Below are 21,188 nucleotides of genomic sequence, written 5' to 3' on the forward strand. Positions count from 1 at the left end.
TTGTGCATGCCTGGGTGAAAAAACTGTATTTATTGAACACTTATGTACCTTTAAAAAAATTCACATTTTTTTTAAAAAGTGCTCCACAGCCAAGACATTATAGACCAAGTTTATCCCAAAGTGAGTTGAAAAACGAAATACATTTCAAAACACAATCAACTCTGGGCACACTTCATCAGAAACATCGATCCAAACCTTGTGAAATTTAAACTTTTTTTTTGTACTTGTAAAAAGAAGGGGGAAAAACCGGAGCCTGTGCAAGAGAGGTTTCTGATGAATTGATCCCAGAACGCACAATGCGGAACAGCAAAGCGACAGGGTTCAGTCTCTGGTTATAGCTCAGTCCTCAGCTCTGTGAGAGGCAAGTTCATAATTGATGCTGGAGTTCATAGAGAGGAGAATATCGCTGTAGATACATGGTACTCTGTAGTTAAAGAACTCACATAACAGGAACAGCCATTCTCCCCCTTTGATATAAATATTCATAAATAAATATACAGCTGCAAATGTTAGAACAGCAGCTCAACAGCATATTTTAGAAATCAGCACTAAAATAACACTTTGGTAAAATAGTAATAATAATAATAATAATAATCAAGGACAGTTTGGTTGTACGTGAAAAGGAAGAACACGATCCACCCAAAGGGCACCAATCTTAATCCAAACTTATTAAAACAAGAAAAAGTTAAGTATATTGTTCCAGTGAAATCAATCAGAACTGCAGGTGCTTACCTTTGGATGCATGGTGCCCAGAGATGTTAAAACAACAACAGGGCTACAATGCATTTAATGATGCAGTACAACCCAAGAAGAACTAAGCACACCTTTGCATCCCTTCCCCCACTCCACGCTTGCTTCAACAATGGATGCATTTTGTGGCGCAAAAAAGGAAGAAATATATTTCAAATGGATGAAATTCCTTTTCAATGCCTCTTGAGCAGATGATGCATATGTCTTTTATTTAGAAAAATACCAGACATCTATTAATTCCATTGACTGCTTGGGTTTTAAGCACAACCCAGTGAAAACTGGTGTTCCGAGATCCATTAAAAAAAGATATACAACACAAGATGATTTAAGCATCTCAGAACGAGACCTAGCTAAGACTAAGCATTATAAAATTCCACCGATATCACTGTATAAAAATCTTTCTCATTAAAACCGATGGAACTTAAAAGGCGCTTAATTTTGACCGGAATGTTCCCTCAGCAGAATGTAAGGTTCCACCACTTGGAAAATGAGGAAAAATACTAAATTTCTTGTAAGGTAATACTGTCTCAGTTTTAACGCAAGAAAAACCTCCACTGAAACAAAAAGTGCCATGAAAACCAATGACTGCATGGGAGTAGAGGCAAACTGGACCCAAGTGGTGCTTGACACCGCAACTAGGTGATCACATAAGCTGTCCGGACGATGGCACACGTTTTCCCAATCCCAAATTTGAAATCTTTTTCTCAAGGTTTAAAACATTCAATCTAAGGTTTCTGACTGTCCTGCTTTGAGACGCAGTTTTACAAAGGTACATTAAAGGTCTATTAAAAATGCACAAACTGAAGTGTTTTTCTTTTTAGGAAAATACTCTGGCAAATCAACTATAAAAAGATAAAATACACTTAAAAGTTAGGTTTGCTCTTTTGTTTTGTTTCATTTTTACATTATTCTATAAAGTGCAGAGAAATCCTTCAGATAGGAACTAACCACTCCCCCTACAACAACAGAGTCACAGCAGCTTTTGCATAGCATGAACCCCGAGAAAGCCGATTCCTCTCGTTTCTTCACAAAGTTGGTGGAAGAAGCTCCTCAGGTTCCGATTGTTTCTTAGACACCGATACTGTCGCTTCGGGAATGGATGACAGCACCAAATCTCCATTGACAGTACTTCTGGAACAGAACACGAGTCCTGACAAGAGAGTCATCAGGAGAGGTTAATTTAAAAGTAACCTCAGAAAAAAGCCTGTCCCTTCAGCTGCCTACAGCTCCCAAGGGGTACTAACCATCCCCTCAGACAAGGGCTGTATGCGCCGTGGAAGAGTAAGAAAAGTAACTCTGCACCGCTTAGTTATTTCCTTCCATCTTTCTCATTAGGCCTGCGCTGGGTATGTATAGACCAGTGTTTCCCAACCTGGGGGGAAGGGCGTGACCTCTAAGGGGTTTTCTGAGGGGTTGTGGGTCACCTTATATGTGCTAAAGCCCTTGTTTAATCATGTCTTCCTTGATCTTTCAAAGTGGGATATTAAAGTTAGCGTGCATGTGTAATGCATGAGAAACAGGCCCTTTGGGAGAAGAAATTGTGTTGTAAGCAGCCCAGAGTGGTAGAATATACCAGATGGGCAGGATATAAATCGAATAAATAAATAGAATAAATAAGAAGGAAGCCTCTGCTTTCTGAACAGGGATGACTTTACCCCATTAAAATTGCCTTTTTCTGTATATGTGGCAGGAGGGTTGGAGGTGCCTTAGCTATTATAAAAGGGGGTCATGACTTGAAAAAGATTGGGGACCATGGGTATAGAGGCAGGGAACCTCTGCCCTCCCCCCACTTGCTTCAGATTTCAGCTTCCCAAAGCCCCCATCAGTAGGGCTAACAGTAAGAGACTGTGGGGACAATTATTTAAAAAGCACCTGCAGAACCACAGATTCCCTCTCAACCCCTGAAATAGCCCAACCTTATTTTATTTTATTCAATTATTTACTTAAAATATTTATATGCTGCCTTTCTCCTAAGGATCCGAGGCAGCTTACAGTATTAAAAGAAACAAAGTTATAAGCTAAACAATAAAGCATTTAACAATTATCATATTAAAATTAATCAATAAAAACAATATTAAAAGACTGAGTAGAACAAGCGAATAAAAGAGTCCCTTTTTAAAAAATCCCCTTGGTCAACCAGTCTTCCAAAGGAAAGCCTGTCTGAAGAGAACGCCCTTCATCTTGTTGTGGAAGGAGGACAAAGATGGGGCCAGCCTGGCCTCCCATGGGAGGGAGTTCCAGAGTCTGGGAGCATCGACATGCTCTGAATGGCATCAGCTCTCCAGAGTCTTGGGGAAGAGGTCATTCTCATCATTGGCCATGCCGTCTTCTAACCAGTGGAGATGTTAGGGCAAGAACCCAGGACCTCCGACAGGCAAATCAGTTTGGGCCCCTCTTGCTGATTTGGCGATACAGGGTGAACCAGCCAGACACCGAAAAGCCCATTCATACTTCTACTGCAAGATTTATTAAGTCGAGCAACAGAACAACTACTTGTGCTCTGAGCTCTGCAAGGAGAAACACATCCTACAGATCGTATTTTCCCAATGTAAGAAAAAAAATACACATCTCATTCTTTGCCCTTCTAGGGAGCCTTTGCACTTCAAATTCTAGGACCCCTGGCCATTGGATACATTTCCTGGGGTTTCTGGGGATGGAAGTCCAAAACATCTGGAAAGTAAAAGATTAAGAACCACTCCTCTAGGGAAAACCCTGTTAAGAAGACCAGTTCAGTACAAGCACCTTCCTCTGGAGGAAGAGCAAAGGTGTGAAAGCCACATAATTTGGACAGATGAATATGTGTTTGCTGAGAGAAAACTGCATCAGCAGCTCTTCCAAAGCAGAATCAGTGGACAGGAAGACTGTGTTTAACCCCTCCTATGCTCCCAGATTCTCCTCAGGAACTGCTCCTCTTCTTGGCCATTTCTACTCCTAGTAAAGCTTAGAGCTGATCTCAAGAAAGAGACATGGGGGAAACAAGCTATTTCTTCATGCAAATGACAAAGCAAATAATGCACCTGCATCATCCATTTCAAGCAGCACGCCTGTGCTTAAATGGTCTGCTTTCCTGACAAGAAACACAGGAGGAGGAGGAGGAGGGCCATCATTCGCTGAGGAACCTGTTCCTCCAGTCTGGCCTGGTCTACGGAGTCTTTGGTACACATAACGTCCAACTAAGAAGACTTGACTTTTAGGGACGTGGTGGCGCTGCGGGTTAAACCGCAGAAGCCTCTGTGCTGCAAGGTCGGAAGACCAGCTGTCGTAAGATCGAATCCACACAACGGAGTGAGCTCCCATCGCTTGTCCCAGCTCCCGCCAACCTAACAGTTCAAAAGCATGCAAATGCAAGTAGATAAATAGGTACCACCTCGGTGGAAAGGTAACGGCACTCTGTGTCTAGTCACGCTGGCCACATGACCACGGAAACTGTCTTCCGACAAACGCCGGCTCTACGGCCTGGAAACGGAGATGAGCACCACCCCCTAGAGTCGGACACGACTGTACTAAATGTCAAGGGGAACCTTTACCTTTACCTAAGAAGACCTGGTCTACTGAGCCCCAGGCAGACCTCTCTTTCCTCATGCATGCCTACTCTACTGACGTTCCCCTCCATTTCACCAAACAGCCTCCAGAAAATCTGCCCTCGAGGACTTGTCCACCGCCATCTCTGAAACCTAGTTAGGGATGCTTTTGCAAGTGGCTTCAGAAGACACAAAAGTTTGGCACCCTGGGAGAAACCCCTAGTTGCGTCACCTGAGCCACAACCCTGACTGCACTGTTCATTCTTGAATCGACTGGTCCAGTACAGAAAACGCCTACAGTGCAAGAGATTGTCTACTTCAAAAAATAATACAAAAATAAATTATTTGAGAACTTACGGTCTTTCTCTTCAAGGGGAATATCAACAGAAGGTTCTGTATCGGAGACTGCTCTTCTCCCTCTTTGTGATGACCGATGTGAAGAGGAATTTGGTTCTTTTATGGGCTGACTGCTCCTACAAATTTAGTAGCATTGTGTGTTTTATGGTGCACACTTAAATTGCACAGCTCCCTCCAGCTCATCCCATTCTAAATGGCATTTCTTTAATATACAGCCAGCACTTTCTTAAAAATAAGGTGTGGGGAACAGATAAAGAGAGAAAGGAATAATGCCACGTGGAAGGGACTGGGAAGGATGAGGACCTAGGGGGACAAGGATACTGAGGAAAGGGGCAACATGTGTCCATGCTTTTAGAACAGGGTGAACACTTACGTCCACAGGGCTACACTATATGACAACCCCCTTACCTAGTCATTTCCCACAACATGCCTGACTGCTCTGTGGAATTAGTCCGTGCAGCACACGGAATTGGAGCCAAATAAACATATTCAACTAGTGGATAGTTACTTGGCAGGAAGGGTGGATAAAAACACACATGGGGCTGTTACAGGAACGGCTGGGTGTGCTGCTGTAATTTTGTTTTGTTGCATTTAGAAGACAGCTTATACCCTGCCTTTCCATTTTAAGCATCTCATATAATAAATAAAACAAGATAAAATAAAATGCAGATTAGAAATGAATAAAATACTCCAAAAAAAAGTTAAATAATAACACATTTGAAACAAACAATTAAATTGTTCCTTGGATAATTGTACTGTAAACCACCCAGAGAGTGCTCTAGCACTACAGAGCAGTGTATATGTCAAAATAACAACAACAATTAAAGAGACAGGAGCACAATTTATAGTAGTGGTTCTAAACTTTGGGTCCCCTGATGTTCTTGGACTACACCTCCCAGAAATCCTAGCCAGCACAGCTGGTGGTGAAGGCTTCTGGGAATTTTAGTCCAAGAACACCTGGGGACCCAAGGTTGGGAACCACTGATCCATAGTCACAAAGATACATCAGCAAAATCTCAGTATCTCCATCACAATGAACATGCCATTCGATTAAAGGACAGAGACAGAGAATCCACTCTGCAGATGAGCTCTGAACGTGTTTTCCCGGTGTCAGAACCTCCGTCTGCAGAACTGTCTGAGAGGGCAAGATTTGGGGGGGGGGGAAGGGGCCAGAGAGAGAGAGAAAATCCTATTATGATAGCATACATCCACTAGTGTGTTATTGGATTTAGGCCTTTGTGCAGAGCTACACAGGAGGAGTTCAGTCAACAGAGCAGAGTTTGCTCACACACTGAATAGTGGACGGATTGTGTCTTATTATTGTGTAAAAGGGTAAAAAGGATCATTAACTGTTCTTCCTTAAATACAGGGATGCAGGGTTAGCCCTCTGGGTGTTTTAGTCTTCAAAACACAAAAGGCCCCATCAAAACAAACAATGAAAAATGTCTGAGGAAGCTGTAGCCCTAAACATTTTGGAAGGTCAAATGTTCCTAATTCTTGTTCTTATTCTTAATTCTTAAGTGTTTGTATTACAAGTAGAAAGGTAACAGGTAATTCAAAACAGCACACACTTTTAATTATATTGTACAGAGACGTATTTTCCCACAAAATCACACTCAATGGGGACCAAAGGGCATAATCTCGATTTATACTTACCTCTCAGGATTACAAGTACCTGGGTGGCTAACAGAGCGTTTCATCTAAATAATAATTCAAGAAATAATGCAAGTTAGTGTATACTTCATAAAACTGTTGTCAGTTATATCTGTGCATCTGTCAAACAACTCGATTTTAAAAACTCTGTAATTTTTGCAGAATATAATTGTGGGATGGAGAACTCACACATTCATGCACACCCCTGAAGACTGTTATCTAGACACAAATATATTATTCTAAATTAATCACATTTTATTCTAGTCTGATGACAATTGGTTTTAGCAGTCAACTTAGCAGAGGGAAGAAGACATTAAAGCTGTATATCCTCATAACGAACACTGCTGTCTAAAATAATTATAGGGGGTGGTCACTTGGTGGCCCTCCAGATGTTGTTGGATTACAACTCCCATCAGCCCTCATGGCCACAGCCACAATTTTCAGGAAAAATGCTGAGACTGACAGTCCCACAACATTCTGAAGGGCAAATCGGAGCCACTGGGTGAGATCCAATCTTGGCTGTTTGTGAAGACGGGCTCTCCACAGAAGGCTTCTCAACGTAGCAGAAGAATGTTGCTTGCAGACAGTGTGGGGAGACAGCTTTTGCTGATTCCCCCACCACCACCTCTGCAGTCTTCAGTGTCACCTACCACACTATTCCAGGCTTTCCAAAGCAGAATGTTATAGGGTGCAAGGGGGCTACAACAGGATGGAGGAAATGGAAAAAGCCACCCCATCCTATTCCATCCCCAACAGCGTCTGCACCTCTGCTAGAAGGATGTTACTAGAGAAAAAAGTCTGGATCCAACCCACTGACCTTAAGTTGCAATATGACCAAGGGAAAGTTATCTCAATCTACACATGCACAATACTGTTCCCCATATCCCGTTCCTTCTTTGCTGGGTTAAGCTCTGGTCTCATGTGCCTTGCATCTGATCCGTGTAGTAGAAAGTGCTATGCAACTCTTTACAAAATGGTGGGTAATACAGTGAGAATATCAACATTCTGCGGAATACCTATCTTGCAGAGTGAATTGTTGATTCTCTAGGGCTTCCCTAGAACCCTGCCTCTGAGGGCTTCTTGCCCATTAAAAAAAGCCAAGATATCCTGACAACAAACCTTGCCACTCACTGCAAGGTTTTTCCCCCTCCTGGACAAGAGCGGAAACCTCAGAGCCTTTCTGTGGTAGATGTATTGGCAAATTTCTCCCCCCCAAAAAAAACACAAAAAAGCGTTTAGTATTTTTGTATTCAAAATTTTGTATTTTGCATGACATACATTTTTGTGGAAAATACCAAGAGCCTTTGCCCAAAAAGCACACTTCTACTTTTTTTTTTGTAAAAATAAATAAATAAATAAAAGTGCTGGAAAATATGCACAAAAGTTGTTGTAACCTTGCTCAAGGGGGGGGGGAATGTTTTAATATTTTTGTGAGAACAAAATAAGCCAAAATTTGCACCCCTGTTACAAAGAACGCCCAGTTCCTATCCTTTTCTAATAAATGGACTGGCTCCATGCTAAGCATGTTCTTACAGGGCCAATAAGATCGGAATTTAAACTCCACTCAGCCATGAAGCCCTTTAGATGACTGGAGCCCTCAGCCCCATTTATAACACGGAGTGGCTATGAGGGTCAGAGTGGGATGAACCAACACACACCACCGTGCCCTTCTCTGGAAGAGGAAAATATCCTTTAAAATTAATAAATAATAAATATATTTTGCTCACAAATGAATCCGACTTTATTGGGCACTAAAGTAAACTCCAAAGATATCCACATTTCCTACCCGCTGGTACATGCCATCCTGTATTTCCATACATGTACATTTAAAGCACAACATGTGGGTTGCGGCCTTAGTTATTCTTGGGAGAGGCTCAGCTCCTTGACTTGAAAAAGCTTCCTACAGCACATGTGAAGAACCTGCGCACTTGATCACATTCCACCAATCCCTCCCAAACCTCCTCACACCCTCAGCAAAGTGTGATGTTAAAGAACGTCCAACCATTTGCACAGGTGAGGGTGACACAGGTGAGACTAAGGGATCGGGATGAGGCAACTGGAACATCTCTGGCTTAAACTTGGCATTAGCTATTTTCACACATTCTTCAAGTGTAGTGATAAATGTGTCACAGGTGGCACTGAGCAAGGAAGAAGCTTCATTCATAGTCTGCAAAAAAGAAAGAAAGACCACACACACATCACCAATGGTTTAAGAATAGAAATGGGCACGAACCACTGATTTCGCAGTTCATTTATCAGTCAAACAGTCGTTCGGCGGTTCCCAGTCCTGCCTCCTCCAGGGGGCTGCCCACTCAGAGGCAGTGCCCTGGTTTCTCCATCCCGCTTCCTCTGGCCACTGCTCTGAGAGAGCACCTGCTGGAGGTGGCAGGGTTGGGAAGTGTTGGACACCTGTTTGGCTAAAGAACAAACTGGTGGTTTGTGCCCATCTATATTTAAGATCTGTGAAACCACTTTAGACACAATAAAGCTTTTTTTAGGAAGCAACAACAATTTAAATGGCCATGACATTACAACACTGAGAGTTTCTCTAACATTCACAGTTTAGGAGAGTTAATTCCCCAGGATCTGGAACATTTTAGACTGATCCTGTTTCCACACAGATGTTTAGCATTAATCAGGATGGGATACAAATTCCCTCAGACATTTTAGTGGTGGTGCAATTTTTTTCCAGTGGGATAAGAAAACAATGAGCGGGTCAAGACTACGCGGTCGCAGCGGTTCTAATACCACTTTAACAGCTCCATTTTTTGGAACTGCTGGGATCTACAGTTTGATGGGGCCTTTACAACTATCTGCTGTCATTCAGGAGAGGTTATTGGGGCAGCAGAGACTCTGAAGCCCTCACAAAACTACAGATTCAAGGATACCAAAAGATGGAAAGCTGGCAGTTCAAGAATTGCTGTCACTGTTTTATTTAGATATGGTCAATATTTTCAGTATTTAAGGAAAAGATATTTAAGTATTTCTAGGTCAAGGACCCAAAAGGCTCACTAAAGCACAGATCCTGATATTTCACTCTTGCTGATTCTCCAAATTATTACTGTGCCACTATTTTACAATTGTTGTTTTTACTCACTATTTGACCCTCTCTGTTTTTTTTGTTGGAGTTTTTTTATTTGGTTTGGTTTTGGGAGGGGGGTTGCCTGACTTTGGCAGTTATGTTTATAGTTTATTTTACCATCCTACCATTTCTGTCAAAAGCCATTTTAGTTCTCAGAGTGCTGGTCTTAATGCACCTAAAACACATGCCTTAATTAGATCCCGTTTGGATTACTGTAACACAATCTATGTAGGGCTGCCTTTGAAGACAGTTCAGAAACTTCAGCTGGTGCAATCCTCTGCAGCCAAACTACTGACTGGGGTCAGCTGCAGGGAGCATGTAACACACCTGTTACAAGAACTGCACTGGCTACCAGTCCTTTTCCATTCCAGTGCAAAGTGCTGGTCATTACCTATACAGCCCTATACAGCTTGGGTCCAGGCTACCTGAAGGACCGTACAGTATCTTCCTATATGCGCCTTTTTGGCGATTCAGATCAGCAGAGGAGACCCTTCTCTTGGTCCCATTGCCAGCACAAGCACAGCTGATGGGGACACGGGAAGAAGGCCTTCTTGGTGGCAGTTCCCAGGCTATGGACCGCTCTCCCACGGGAGATCAGGATGGTCCCTTCCCTGTTATCCTTCCGAAAAAAGCTAGAGACCCATCTCTTCAGGCAGACTTTTAACAATTACAACTGAATCCCTGAACCCCATTTCAGCAAATAATTTAAATCTTTTTTGTTTTCATGTTTTCTTTTAATTGTATTTTAAATCATAATTGATCTTTTAATACTTATCATATTTTTAAATTGTGTGAATTTTAATGTTGTGAGCCATTTTGGCTCCCTTATTGGGAGAAATGAGGCATACAGTGGTACTTCAGTTTACAAAATTAATCCGTTCTCTGGGACATTTCGCAATGCAAAAAAATCACAAACTGAAACAGAGTTTCCCATAGGAACATATGCATGGGGGGCCTAAACCTCCAAGACACAATGCAAAATTGCTTCATATTGCAGAAAATATTAATAAACCGAAAATTACATTAACCGAGGCATTCATAAACCGAGGTACCACTGTATTATTATTATTATTATTATTATTATTATTATTATTATTATTATTATTATTATTATTATTATTATTAGTAGTAGTAGTAGTAGTAGTAGTAGTAGTAGTAGTAGTAGTAGTAGTAGTAACAACAACAACAACAACAACAACAACAACAACAACAATAAATAGCACCATCCACAAAAAAGAGACAGGGCAGAACTCAGGAGAGCCTTCAGATTTGCAGAAGTTACGGGAAATCACCGTATTTACAAGGATTCCCCCATCTCCAACCCCCAAATAGCTCACTGACTGACTTGGAAAAGGAAATAACAGGAAGGGTGGGATGGAATGCAATGCAGGATGCCAAACAGAAAGACTCTGCACTGCAACATTTTGCTGTTTATACAAATCACCATTGCCGATTTTATACATGTGAGTCACTATGCAGACTTTCATGTGAAAAAGTGGTATTGAACTTGTCACGTTCCCACCTGTCCCTTGGTCGTTTTGCCAAACACAGGGCACAAGCTACGTGTTGTGTCGCTGCCATTAGTTGATTACATCAACATTGTTTATTATTAATCACAGAGGTCCAGGCAATGTGTCATTTTCAAAAGAACTAAAAAGCTGTTTATTATTACAGGTGATTAAAGTACAATCAATGTTGTTAACTCTTAACAGAACATCCTACTTCATCCACTCTCAACCGCCAACCCTCTCTCTCTACTCCCAAATCACCAATCCTCTAACTCCAATCTCCCAACTCTCCACTCAAACTCTCTCCTCCCCCTGCAGAGACTCTTATATCTCATGACTCCGCCTCTCCAGCACTCTCACTGGTCCATGGAGATAGCACATTAATATTCATGACCTGGGCAGATGCCACAGCACCATTACGGGAAAACAAACTGAATTATATGAAGCATATCAACTGAAAATGTGGTCACTGACACTACAGAATTACTCCTGGCCCATTCACAACACTGTTTGAGAAATCTGTAGGTCCAGCATGATGGTGGTGCACATTGTCTCATTCCACTTCTGTAACAGAAATGTTACACATTCTGTTTATGAATTAAAATTTCCCCAAGTGAAAATTGATAATCACATACCTCAACAGTAGGCGATGACCGATTCTTATCATGGTGGACATACTCTTGTATTGTGTGGACCTGCTGCATTAGGAGGTCACAGTAGAGACGAAGCTCAGACATTTTGGTTTTCAAAGATTCATTGGTTTCATTAATCTCTGCAAGAATATCAAAACACAAATGCTTCACTTTCCAGTTTTAGGAGCTCCTTCAGGCAGCTTTACATTTAAATGTTCACTTTTGAATGCCTTTAAATGAAAAGGCTCAGTGCTGAACACTGAATCTATAACCTAAGAACTACAGCACTTCTCTTGCCATCAGCTTCCAGCTTTAGTTCTGCTTTCCTGCATGCCTACACGTGAAACAAACACAGCTTTTCACATCTTCTCTACTTATTTCCCTTCATAACTGACCCAAGTTATGAAACAAGAAGTTCCAATGACTTCCCCTCATGCACTGACGGCATGCGCCAAGAGGCTCCAAAAGCCACTGCAGAGACTGGCCACATGTTCAGCATCCCCGCTGAGCAGCCTTGTGAGAACTGAAACGTACGAGTATGCACAAAGGGCTTATCGATGCGAGGGCAAACCCTGACTGGTTTAGAATACCCCCTCACATGGAGGGACTCCACATGTGCACATCACATGAAATGCACATGATGTACATAACATCCTCATGTAGACAGTGCATGTATTAGAAGAAGGAACCCAAGACTCTGCTGTCAGCTGAATGACGTCTGGAAAATCTAAAGGAAGCACACCCTCTGCCTTCTGCCATTAGGGCCACTGGGGGCCACCGCTCCCCCACCTCCCCTTGACAGCATGACGCCAAAAGGAAGACTACCTTAGCCCTAATCCTTAGCCAGAGGAGAAGCAGCTGCTGTAGCGCTGGTATTCCTCTTCCCATCCCTGTTTCCCTTTCTATGGCATTGTGAACCTCAGAAACAGATAACATTACCTCTTACTATCCACAGAGTGCTTAGAAAGTTATAGGCACTTTCAATGTTAAATAACACCAACCACAGCTGGAATGGGCAGCAAAGCATCTCAAGTTTGTTTTCAGGAAATCAGGGAAGGGGGATATGAATCATCATGTTTTCAATAAAGAAAAATAAGCATTTGACAGAAATGTTGAATAACAACGGCAACACTTTGGAACCATGCTCTGTCATGGGATTATGCGTTCTGTATTTTCTATTTTGCACAACGCAGCCGAGTACCTTTCTCTTTTTTTGTTCTGGTATCCGTCAAGCAGGCCTTTGAGCTCCCCAGGGCTACTAGCCATCTCTGTCGTTCAGCTGCATTAACAGCTTTCATGTAGAAATGCTGCTCTCCTGGAATTATTAACTCCATTCTTGTGCTGTCTGTTGGGTGGACTTACAAAAGGGAGGGGGGGAAGGAAAAGAGGTAAATGTACAGACTTTCAAAGACTGTCAAGGATAACAAACACAGTTTTCCCACTATACTTCTTCAAGTTTTTCATGGTTTTACTGATGAAGTGTTTATGCAAGCTAGAACCTTGCCACTTGCCTTGTCCCTTCAAATAATCAGAAACTGGCCCCCTTTAGAGCAGTGGGTCTCAAGCTTTCATATGATTTGTTCCACCTATCATGCCAACATCCATGCTTCTGAGTGGAGGAAAGATGCAGCAGGGGCAACAATGCTTGTGAGTTTAGCAGCCCTACAGAACCAAGAGGGCAGGTTCTGTAACTGGTAACATTTGAGTTAACAGATCCGAGAACAACCTCCAAAGGAATAAAGGCAGAACAGACAGGTAAGAAATAAATACTGTATAAGAGAATACTGCCTGGATGTACAATGGGCACTCTGAGAATTATGGACATTCAAAACTGGACTGGCAATAGATCAGGGAACCTTCCTTGAAGCTGCTATACAGAGACCTCCCTTTGTTAATAGCAACCTAGCACTTCTGGTACTGAACAGGTTATAGGGAATAGGTTCCTCCCCTTATATACGGAAGACCTGTTTTCACAACTTTTAAGAGAAGCTGGTTTTCAACAGCATTTCAAATGCAACATAGAAGGGGAATTAATTTCCCTCAGAATTAATTACAATGAATGAATGAATTAGCATTTATTTATTATGGATGAATCCTAGAGTCAGTTCCCAACCACTGAGGAGGGCAACAAAACTGTCTCTAGCAGCATATTTTCAGGTTTTAAAAGATCAACAAATTATTTTTCATTTAATTGGCTGGTGTTGCATTCTTTTTTTCTTTTTACTGGAGAGAGACACTTGTACGGCTTTCCATTTTGTGTGTCAGAATAACTTGGCTGGCTTTGAGCTCTATGTACACCTTGACCTGAGCAACATGCATAATTTCCCCCCTTTTTCATACTTTGGTTGAAATCCTATTGCTTAGTGTAGTAAAGTGCTCTAGAGTAGGCCCACTGAATCCATAGGGATTTGGTGAGTCAGCTCCAAAGTTCCACTGATTCAATGGGTCTACTTGTAGTGCTATTTATTATTAAGCAATAGGATTTTGGCTCTTAAGTATAAATTTAAGATCTACCTCTCCCTTTGCTCTTTCAGTGACATACATTTCACAACATAGTATGAACCAAGCCAACCAATAAAGCCTCCAGGACCACTCAAGCCTATGAGACACACCATAATTCAGACTACAGTGGAGGGCAGATTTTTCCCTCACCATGGGTCTTACCTTTGATTTCACACACTGCCATCTTTATACTTCCTTTGCTGCCTTTACAAACATCATCTTGTGAATCATAGTAAGACAATATCCCATTATCTAGAACAAACCAGCGAGGCTGCCAACCTAAGAAAACAGGAGAAAGCAACACTGATTAGTTTCATTGCCGATGTCACACAAAAAGCAGCAACAAGACTTCGTTGGGAACTTTCAGCAGAAAGGAAGAGTTACACCTATTAAAAGACAAACTTATTATAGTTTCATTTATATGCCACATGTCTCCCAACAAGGGACCCAAAGTGGCTCACAACATTAAAATTGTCACACAATTTAAAAACACAGTAAGTTAAATATTAAAAGATAAATTAAACAATATATGATTTAAAAATTAACTTAAAAGATTAAAACATGAAAACATAAAAAAAAGATTCATTTGCTGAAATGAGGTTCAGAGCTTCAGTTGCAGTTGTTAAAAGTCTGCCTGAAGAGATGAGTCTTTAGCTTTTTTCGGAAGGATAACAGGGAAGGGGCCATCCTGATCTCCCAAGGGAGAGCGGTCCATAGCCTGGGAACTGCCACGGAGAAGGCCCTCTCCCGTGTCCCCATCAGCTGTGCTTGTGCTGGCAATGGGACCGAGAGGAGGGTCTCCTCTGCTGATCTTAATCGCCAAGAAGGCGCATACAGTATAGGGAGATACGGTCCTTCAGGTAGCCTGGACCCAAGCTGTATAGGGCTGTATAGGTAATGACCAGCACTTTGTACTGGAATGGAAAAGGACTGGTAGCAAGTGCAGTTCTTGTAACAGGTGCGTTACATGCTCCCTGCAGCTGGACCCAGTCAGTAGTCTGGCTGCAGAGTTTTGCACCAACTGAAGTTTCTGAACCGTGTTCAAAGGCAGCCCCACACAGAGCGCGTTACAGCAATCCAATTGGGATATAGCTAAGGCATGTGTCGCTATAGCCAAATCCGACATCTCAAGGAATGGGCGCAGCTGACACACCAGCTTTAGCTGTACAAATGCACTCCTGACCACTACTGAGACCTGGGCATCCAAGCTTAGGGATGATTCCAGGAGGACACCCAGGCTGCAGAGCTGAGTTTTCAGGGGAAGCATAACCCCATCCAGCACAGGTAATATCCCTATTCCCTCATCTGCCTTCTGACTAACCAGGTGCACCTCTGTCTTGTCTGGATTAAGTTTCAGTTTGTTTGCCCTCATCCAGCCCATTACTGATGCCAAGCACTGGTTTAGAGTCAAGACAGCTTCCCTGGAATTAGGTGGAAAGGCACATCCCTTTGGCATTAAGAATAGCAATTTACATTTTACAAACCTCAGTTCTTCCAGACTCTCTGTCAACTCCCTCAGCTCCATTTTAATTTTAAAAGCACAGAAAAAAAAATAGATGTCTAAGCAACTTGCACTTTTTTGTTACTAAGATATTGGCTGAAATCTTGCTGCCATAGCTTAATGCCTTGTAAGGTGGATGATGTAATCATCGAGGATTTTTCAGAAATTAAATATTTCTAACTTCTGTTCTGAAACTCAAAGAGCTCCCATATAATTCATTTCATCATCAAGAACACATGGGGACCACAGGACAGGACGGAGAAGACTTTGATTAGACAAAATCACCCTCCCTTTGACCAGTGATTGTGATTTTCAGTACTTCTAGATTCCCCCACTTCTGCTGTAGTCCCTGCAGTTCCCAACCACCTGTAGTTCGTGGCCTCATTTCTTCCAGACAAAAAAACAATTTCTCCATCCAAATGCTGAGAATTGCAAGTGATTACTTCAGATCTAAAGTTGAATGCATCCGTTGGGAGCTTGACTCCTTGTTGATACTAGTAAATCTGATGGAGATGGTCAATGCATCATCTCGTCAGGTTAAACTAGCTAAGTCTCAGCTAGTCTGAGGATGTGGACAAGGAAGTTGCACAAAGTCACTACCTCCTCTCTAGATTCTTGCTCATCGTGGCTCTTAAAGTCAGGAAAGGAAATGACCATGGAATGGGCTACTCACATCATTAGAAAGTCATTTACCTTCCCATCTAAAGGAAACCATTTTAAGGTCCTTTCCAAAGAAAGCCTATTCAGCAAAGGACTGTCTTAATGATTATAGACCTATTGCCAACATTCCATTCTTGGGGAAGTTGACTGAGAGGGTGGTGGGTGACCAGTTGCAGGAGTTCTTGGAGGAAACAGATCGTCTAGATCCATCTCAATTTGAGTGGATTGTACCATGGGACTTAAACAGTACTGGTTGCCCTGCAAGACAATCTCCTGGGCGGAGTGTACCTATTGGTTCTCCTGGATCTTTCTGTTGCCTCTGATATCATCAACCATGGCATACTTCTGGGATGGCTATCAAGTTTGGGACCTTGGGGCTCTGCCCTTCGGTAGTTCCAGTCCTCCCTCAAGGGCTGCTCCTGATGATACAGCTTGGGGAGGCACTGTCTACTCCTTGAGACCTCCATTACAGGGTCTGACAGGGATTGGGCGTCTCCGCAATGTTTTTTAATATTCATATGGAGCCATTGGGAGAAGTTATATAAAGATTTAAAATTCGTTGTCATCAATATGCAGATGGCACACAGCTCTGTCTCTCTTTATCTTCACCTGCAGATGATGCCCTGCAGGCTTTTGAGCACTGCCTAGTGTCGATAAGGGACTGGACAAGGGCCAACAAACTGAAACCACAACAACAAGGATTCTACTGTTGGGAAGATCACTGGGCTGGTGAGAGCACTGCTTCCCAACCATGGGTCCCCATATGTTCTTGGATTGATTACCACTATGGTATTGTTTCTTTCCTAAGCACCACCTATATGTACACTTTTTACAGAATGTGAAGACATGCCCCTGACCCAAGGGGCATACAGTCTAAAAGCAGACACCAAAGATAGAGACAGCAGAAAGAATGAGCAGGGGAGCTAAGCATAAATAAGGGTGAAGTCTGTTGACTGTTTCCTTTTGGACAATAGAAAATGTGCCTTCATTGCACCAACTTTACTATAACCACATGCAATGTCTGAATCTCTACATATATCTACATAAAAATAATATCATATTATACTGGTACAGTAAAATCAAGCAAATAATTTCATTTATTTTTCAAATACGCTGTTGTTGTTCTTTAGTCATTAAGTCATGTCCAACTCTTCATGACCCCATGGACTGGAGCACGCAAGGCCCTCCTGTCTTCTTCAAAGACATTCAAAGACATTAGATAACATTATATTGGGAACCACATAAAAGTGAGAACAACAATCAGATCTACAGAAGTTGCACTACACCATTCAACTGTTTTTCAAAAGCTTCCTTTTTCTTTTTATTGTTGCTAAAAAGGAACTTTGAGCCCTTTTCATTTTTTATTTTGCTGGCAAATGTACCTGCCATTACCTTTATGTGCACACTTGTTTACTCCACTGGGTTTAAATTTAAAAGCAAAGCAGTCGTGTTTGCCACAAACACAGACCGGTTATATATATTTGCAAAGCCCATATAAACTGAGCGAGGCAGTGCTCTTAAAATGCAGCTACTGAGAGGTAATAAAAGGAGATAAACTGAGTTCCCAACAGCTGGTTATCATATTTAAAAGCCTTCTCTGGAGCCACTCCCAGGCTCTGGAATTCTCTGGCAAGGGAGATCAGGATGGCTCTCTCCATCACTTCGTTCTACAGGCAAGGAAACAGAATTTTCAACAAGTAAACCTTTGGTGTTTAAACTGAGCTGAAGTCAAAGGGGCTGTCAACTTGTGCAAAAATACTGTACTTTTCTTTAAAAAGGTATTTAAAATGCTTTCAATATCTGATATTTTAACCACTGGTTCTTAACCTTGGGTTACTCAGGAGTTTTGGACTGCAACTCCCAGAAGCCTTCACCACCAACTGTGCTGACTGGGGTTTCTGGGAGTTGCAGTTCAAAAGCATCCGAGTAACAAAGGTTAAGAACCACTGTTTTAAACAACCCACTTACATTTTTTCTTATGTAACAGAAATAAAACAAAACCAAAATTACTGTGGTACCTTAGTCTTTAAAATGCCACAGTACTTACGTTTTCATTTCTGTTACTCTTTGCTTCTTTTAATATGTCACGACACTGGTTCATCTTTATTTTAGTGCAACTTTTCGTGCTTTACGACCTGCTTCTCAGATGTGTGCTATGTTCATACCTTAAATGAGGGTCTACCTTGCAGGCAAAGAGAGGTGAATGGTTACTTCCCATCTTACCTCTCCATGCCCAAGGCCACCAACAATTTTCTCCCAGCTCATCCCTGATACCAAAAACCAACTGGCTTAGGATGGCAGGGCAAGAAGGTGTACTCCACATGGCAGGAAAAGGAAGGAAGAACACTCAGTACCGTATTCAACGGTATGCACATTTTGTTGTATATCCAAACACACCTACATAGCCAAACACTGCTTTAAATACAAACAAGGCAGAGGTATAAACAAAGTCTCATATCCTAATATATCTCGTTTGACCCTTCTTTCCAAACAACAGATACATTTTCTCTTTCGGTTACCTTCTCACATATTTGTTTTTCCAAACAGGGAACATCTCTGCACCAGCAGCTAGAAGTTGTGACCTTCCTACTCTCCCTACAGACCTACCAAATCCGTGGAAGTCTCAAAAGGAACACATTCAAAGAAGCCTTTGGTAAAACAAAAATCACAACATGAAGAAACTCCTGGCAAGCAACATGATAAAATAATAACACAGCCAATTCAAATGTGTGCTCAAAGACTTGTCAGCAAGGTCACCAGCAGAGATAAAGAAGTCAAAGCCTGGCTGATTTAATCACTTTGAGCCAATTTTTAATGACATTTTACTCTCCCAAAAGCAACACAGAATTCTGGTTTATTTCTCCTCCAGGTTACCTGGGAAAGAGAAGTAAGGGCACAAACATGGTTTCTTACACACGCTTGGCCCAGCAGACTTAAGAGCAGTAGTGTTAGTGCACTATATCAATGATTAAACAGCAACTAAAAATGGGCAAAATAAAAGGCACTGGCACTCAAGATGTTAAAAGCTTTTTAAAAGGCAAAGAAGCATGATTGCAGTTGATATCACAAAGATCATTCTAGGGCACCAAATGCCAAGTTGTTTCAAGCAAATCCCATCTTCCTGGGTGCATCTCAGACACGCACATTGTCCTCTGTTTGGGGATGAGACAAACAGGATCTTCACCTTTGGCAAAAAATGAGATACTGCTTTTGCATTACTCATCTTGGAACAGCACAAACTTTCTATGCTGTGCATATCCATGTGCCCCTCCACAGGGATATAGACTCAGCACCATTGTGGGCCCTATCCACTGGATACAGACAGTTATGTGTCTCAATCATTTTCCACCTTGAAAACAAAAAGCAGACTACCATCAGGAAAACCTGTGGAAAGAAGACATTATGTGGAGGATGTGAGCAGGCAAAAGGGTGGATGGGTCATAGAATAGTACCAAATAGATCAAATGCTCGAGTGTGCCTCAACCCAGTGTAGCGAATGGGTAGGGCTGGGACATCGAAGTTGAAATCCCTGTGAAGTCATTAGAGTCACCAGGTGACCTTGGGGCAGGCATTAACTCTCCGCAGGTCCTACCTCACAGAACCATTGTCCATTAAAAAAGAGAGACCACTATAATGCATTGCCTTGAGGCTACTGAAGGATAGGTGGGATAGAGAGGTAAGGCAGACATAACAAAATCAAATAAGCCTGACTCTCCCTCCTCAAACCCATTGCCTTCTTGAGGTCCTGGGCCACAGCTAAGAACGTCCCTGGCCGGCCAGCCTTGATCATCCTGTGTGGGATGTCAAAGCTGTGGCTCCAACTGGGCCCCCAGCAACCCCAGAGGGAGGCTGTTGGGGGGCATCCGTTTGTCCTTATTTCCTCCCAGAGGCTCCTGAGAGCATCCCTTCCGACTCCCTGCTGCCAGGAGGCACCTCTCCCTCCCCAGGAGCCTCCTCCCTCACGCCGCTTCCCTGGGTAGGCGGCGCCGTTTCGGAAACGGCGGGGCCTCGGCGCCGGCCTGCGGGCCCGCTGCTTACCTGTGATGTAGTTGGTCCACTTGTACAGCACGCCTTCCATCCTTCAGAGCCGCGGGGAGAGGAGCGGCAGCATCCTCAGCATCCTGCGCTGCTGCTTCTGCTTCCTCTTCCCCCCCCCCTCCTCCTCCTTCTGGGCCCGGGAAAGAGCGAGCAGGCCGGCCGGCCTCCCCGCCGCCGCCGCCGCCGCCTCCTCTTGAGCGGCGCTCCCAACCAGCGGCGGCCGAGGGGCGGGGGGGAGGACCCAAGGCCTCGGCTCGCTCGGCGGGCAGCCTCAGGGGCGCGAGCGGCGGCGGCGTTGCCGGGAGGCGGCGGTGGCGCGCGAGGGCTCCTCGGTTGGGCGCATGGCGGCCCCTGAGAAAGAGCGGGCGAGCCGGCGGTTAGGCGAGCCGTCGGCCGGGCACAGCAGAGGCCCCGCTCCCCCCGGGCGAGCCCTTTTCCTTCCCCGGACCTCCGCCTGGCTGTTTTCCCTACGCCTGGCTCGGGCCTTCGCCTTTGGCACCATTGACCCGGACGTCTCGTCTACTTCCCGGGTGAAAGGGGCTGCCCGGTCAACAAGGCGCCTCAACAAAAACCACACACACACACACACACACACACACACAGAGAGAGAGAGAGAGAGAGAGAGACCCTGCACCCATCCAAAACGTCCCAGCCCAATTACTCGGGAGCGCGCCTCCACAGGCCGCCTCATGGGAGGGCCTTTCTCCCTTGCCGGCTCGCCGAGACATACACGCATCGCGGCCGGGGGTGGGGTGGGTGCGTGGGTGGGTGAGGGGGCCGAATACTTGTTCAATTCGACCCCGATCCACAGCCTTGCATGGTCCCTACCCAAATTGCACACCCACGCTCTCTCTTCGCCCGATCCACAGCCCTGCACGGCCCCTCCCTCCCTCTGGCATTTCTCGGCAGCGATCCTATGGTTACGTCGTCGTCGTCGCAAGACCCTCAAGGGATTCAGGAGGCCGAACTGGCGCAGGATCAGAA

General features: G+C 43.6%; 1 protein-coding gene across 2 annotated transcripts; it reads right to left on the reverse strand.

Annotated features, from left to right (window-relative positions):
• On the reverse strand, positions 1–20,380 carry PLEKHA3 (pleckstrin homology domain containing A3). Of its 2 annotated transcripts, none has more exons than XM_072980728.2 (8): positions 20,205–20,380; positions 14,168–14,284; positions 12,705–12,848; positions 11,507–11,643; positions 8,284–8,448; positions 6,285–6,328; positions 4,629–4,744; positions 1–1,900 (listed from the first exon to the last, which is right to left on the reverse strand). In XM_072980728.2, exons 1-8 carry the CDS (start codon positions 20,242–20,244, stop codon positions 1,776–1,778), a joined length of 888 nt encoding a protein of 295 aa, XP_072836829.2. In that variant the 5' UTR covers positions 20,245–20,380; the 3' UTR covers positions 1–1,775. The 2 variants fall into 2 exon arrangements, with proteins under 2 accessions (XP_072836829.2, XP_020659770.3); XM_020804111.3 differs by having other exon boundaries at positions 12,705–12,860.
• Between the last annotated feature and the right edge of the window lie 808 nt (positions 20,381–21,188).

This window comes from Pogona vitticeps, chromosome 1 (assembly GCF_051106095.1).
Source record: "Pogona vitticeps strain Pit_001003342236 chromosome 1, PviZW2.1, whole genome shotgun sequence".
NCBI classification, from domain to species: domain Eukaryota; kingdom Metazoa; phylum Chordata; class Lepidosauria; order Squamata; family Agamidae; genus Pogona; species Pogona vitticeps.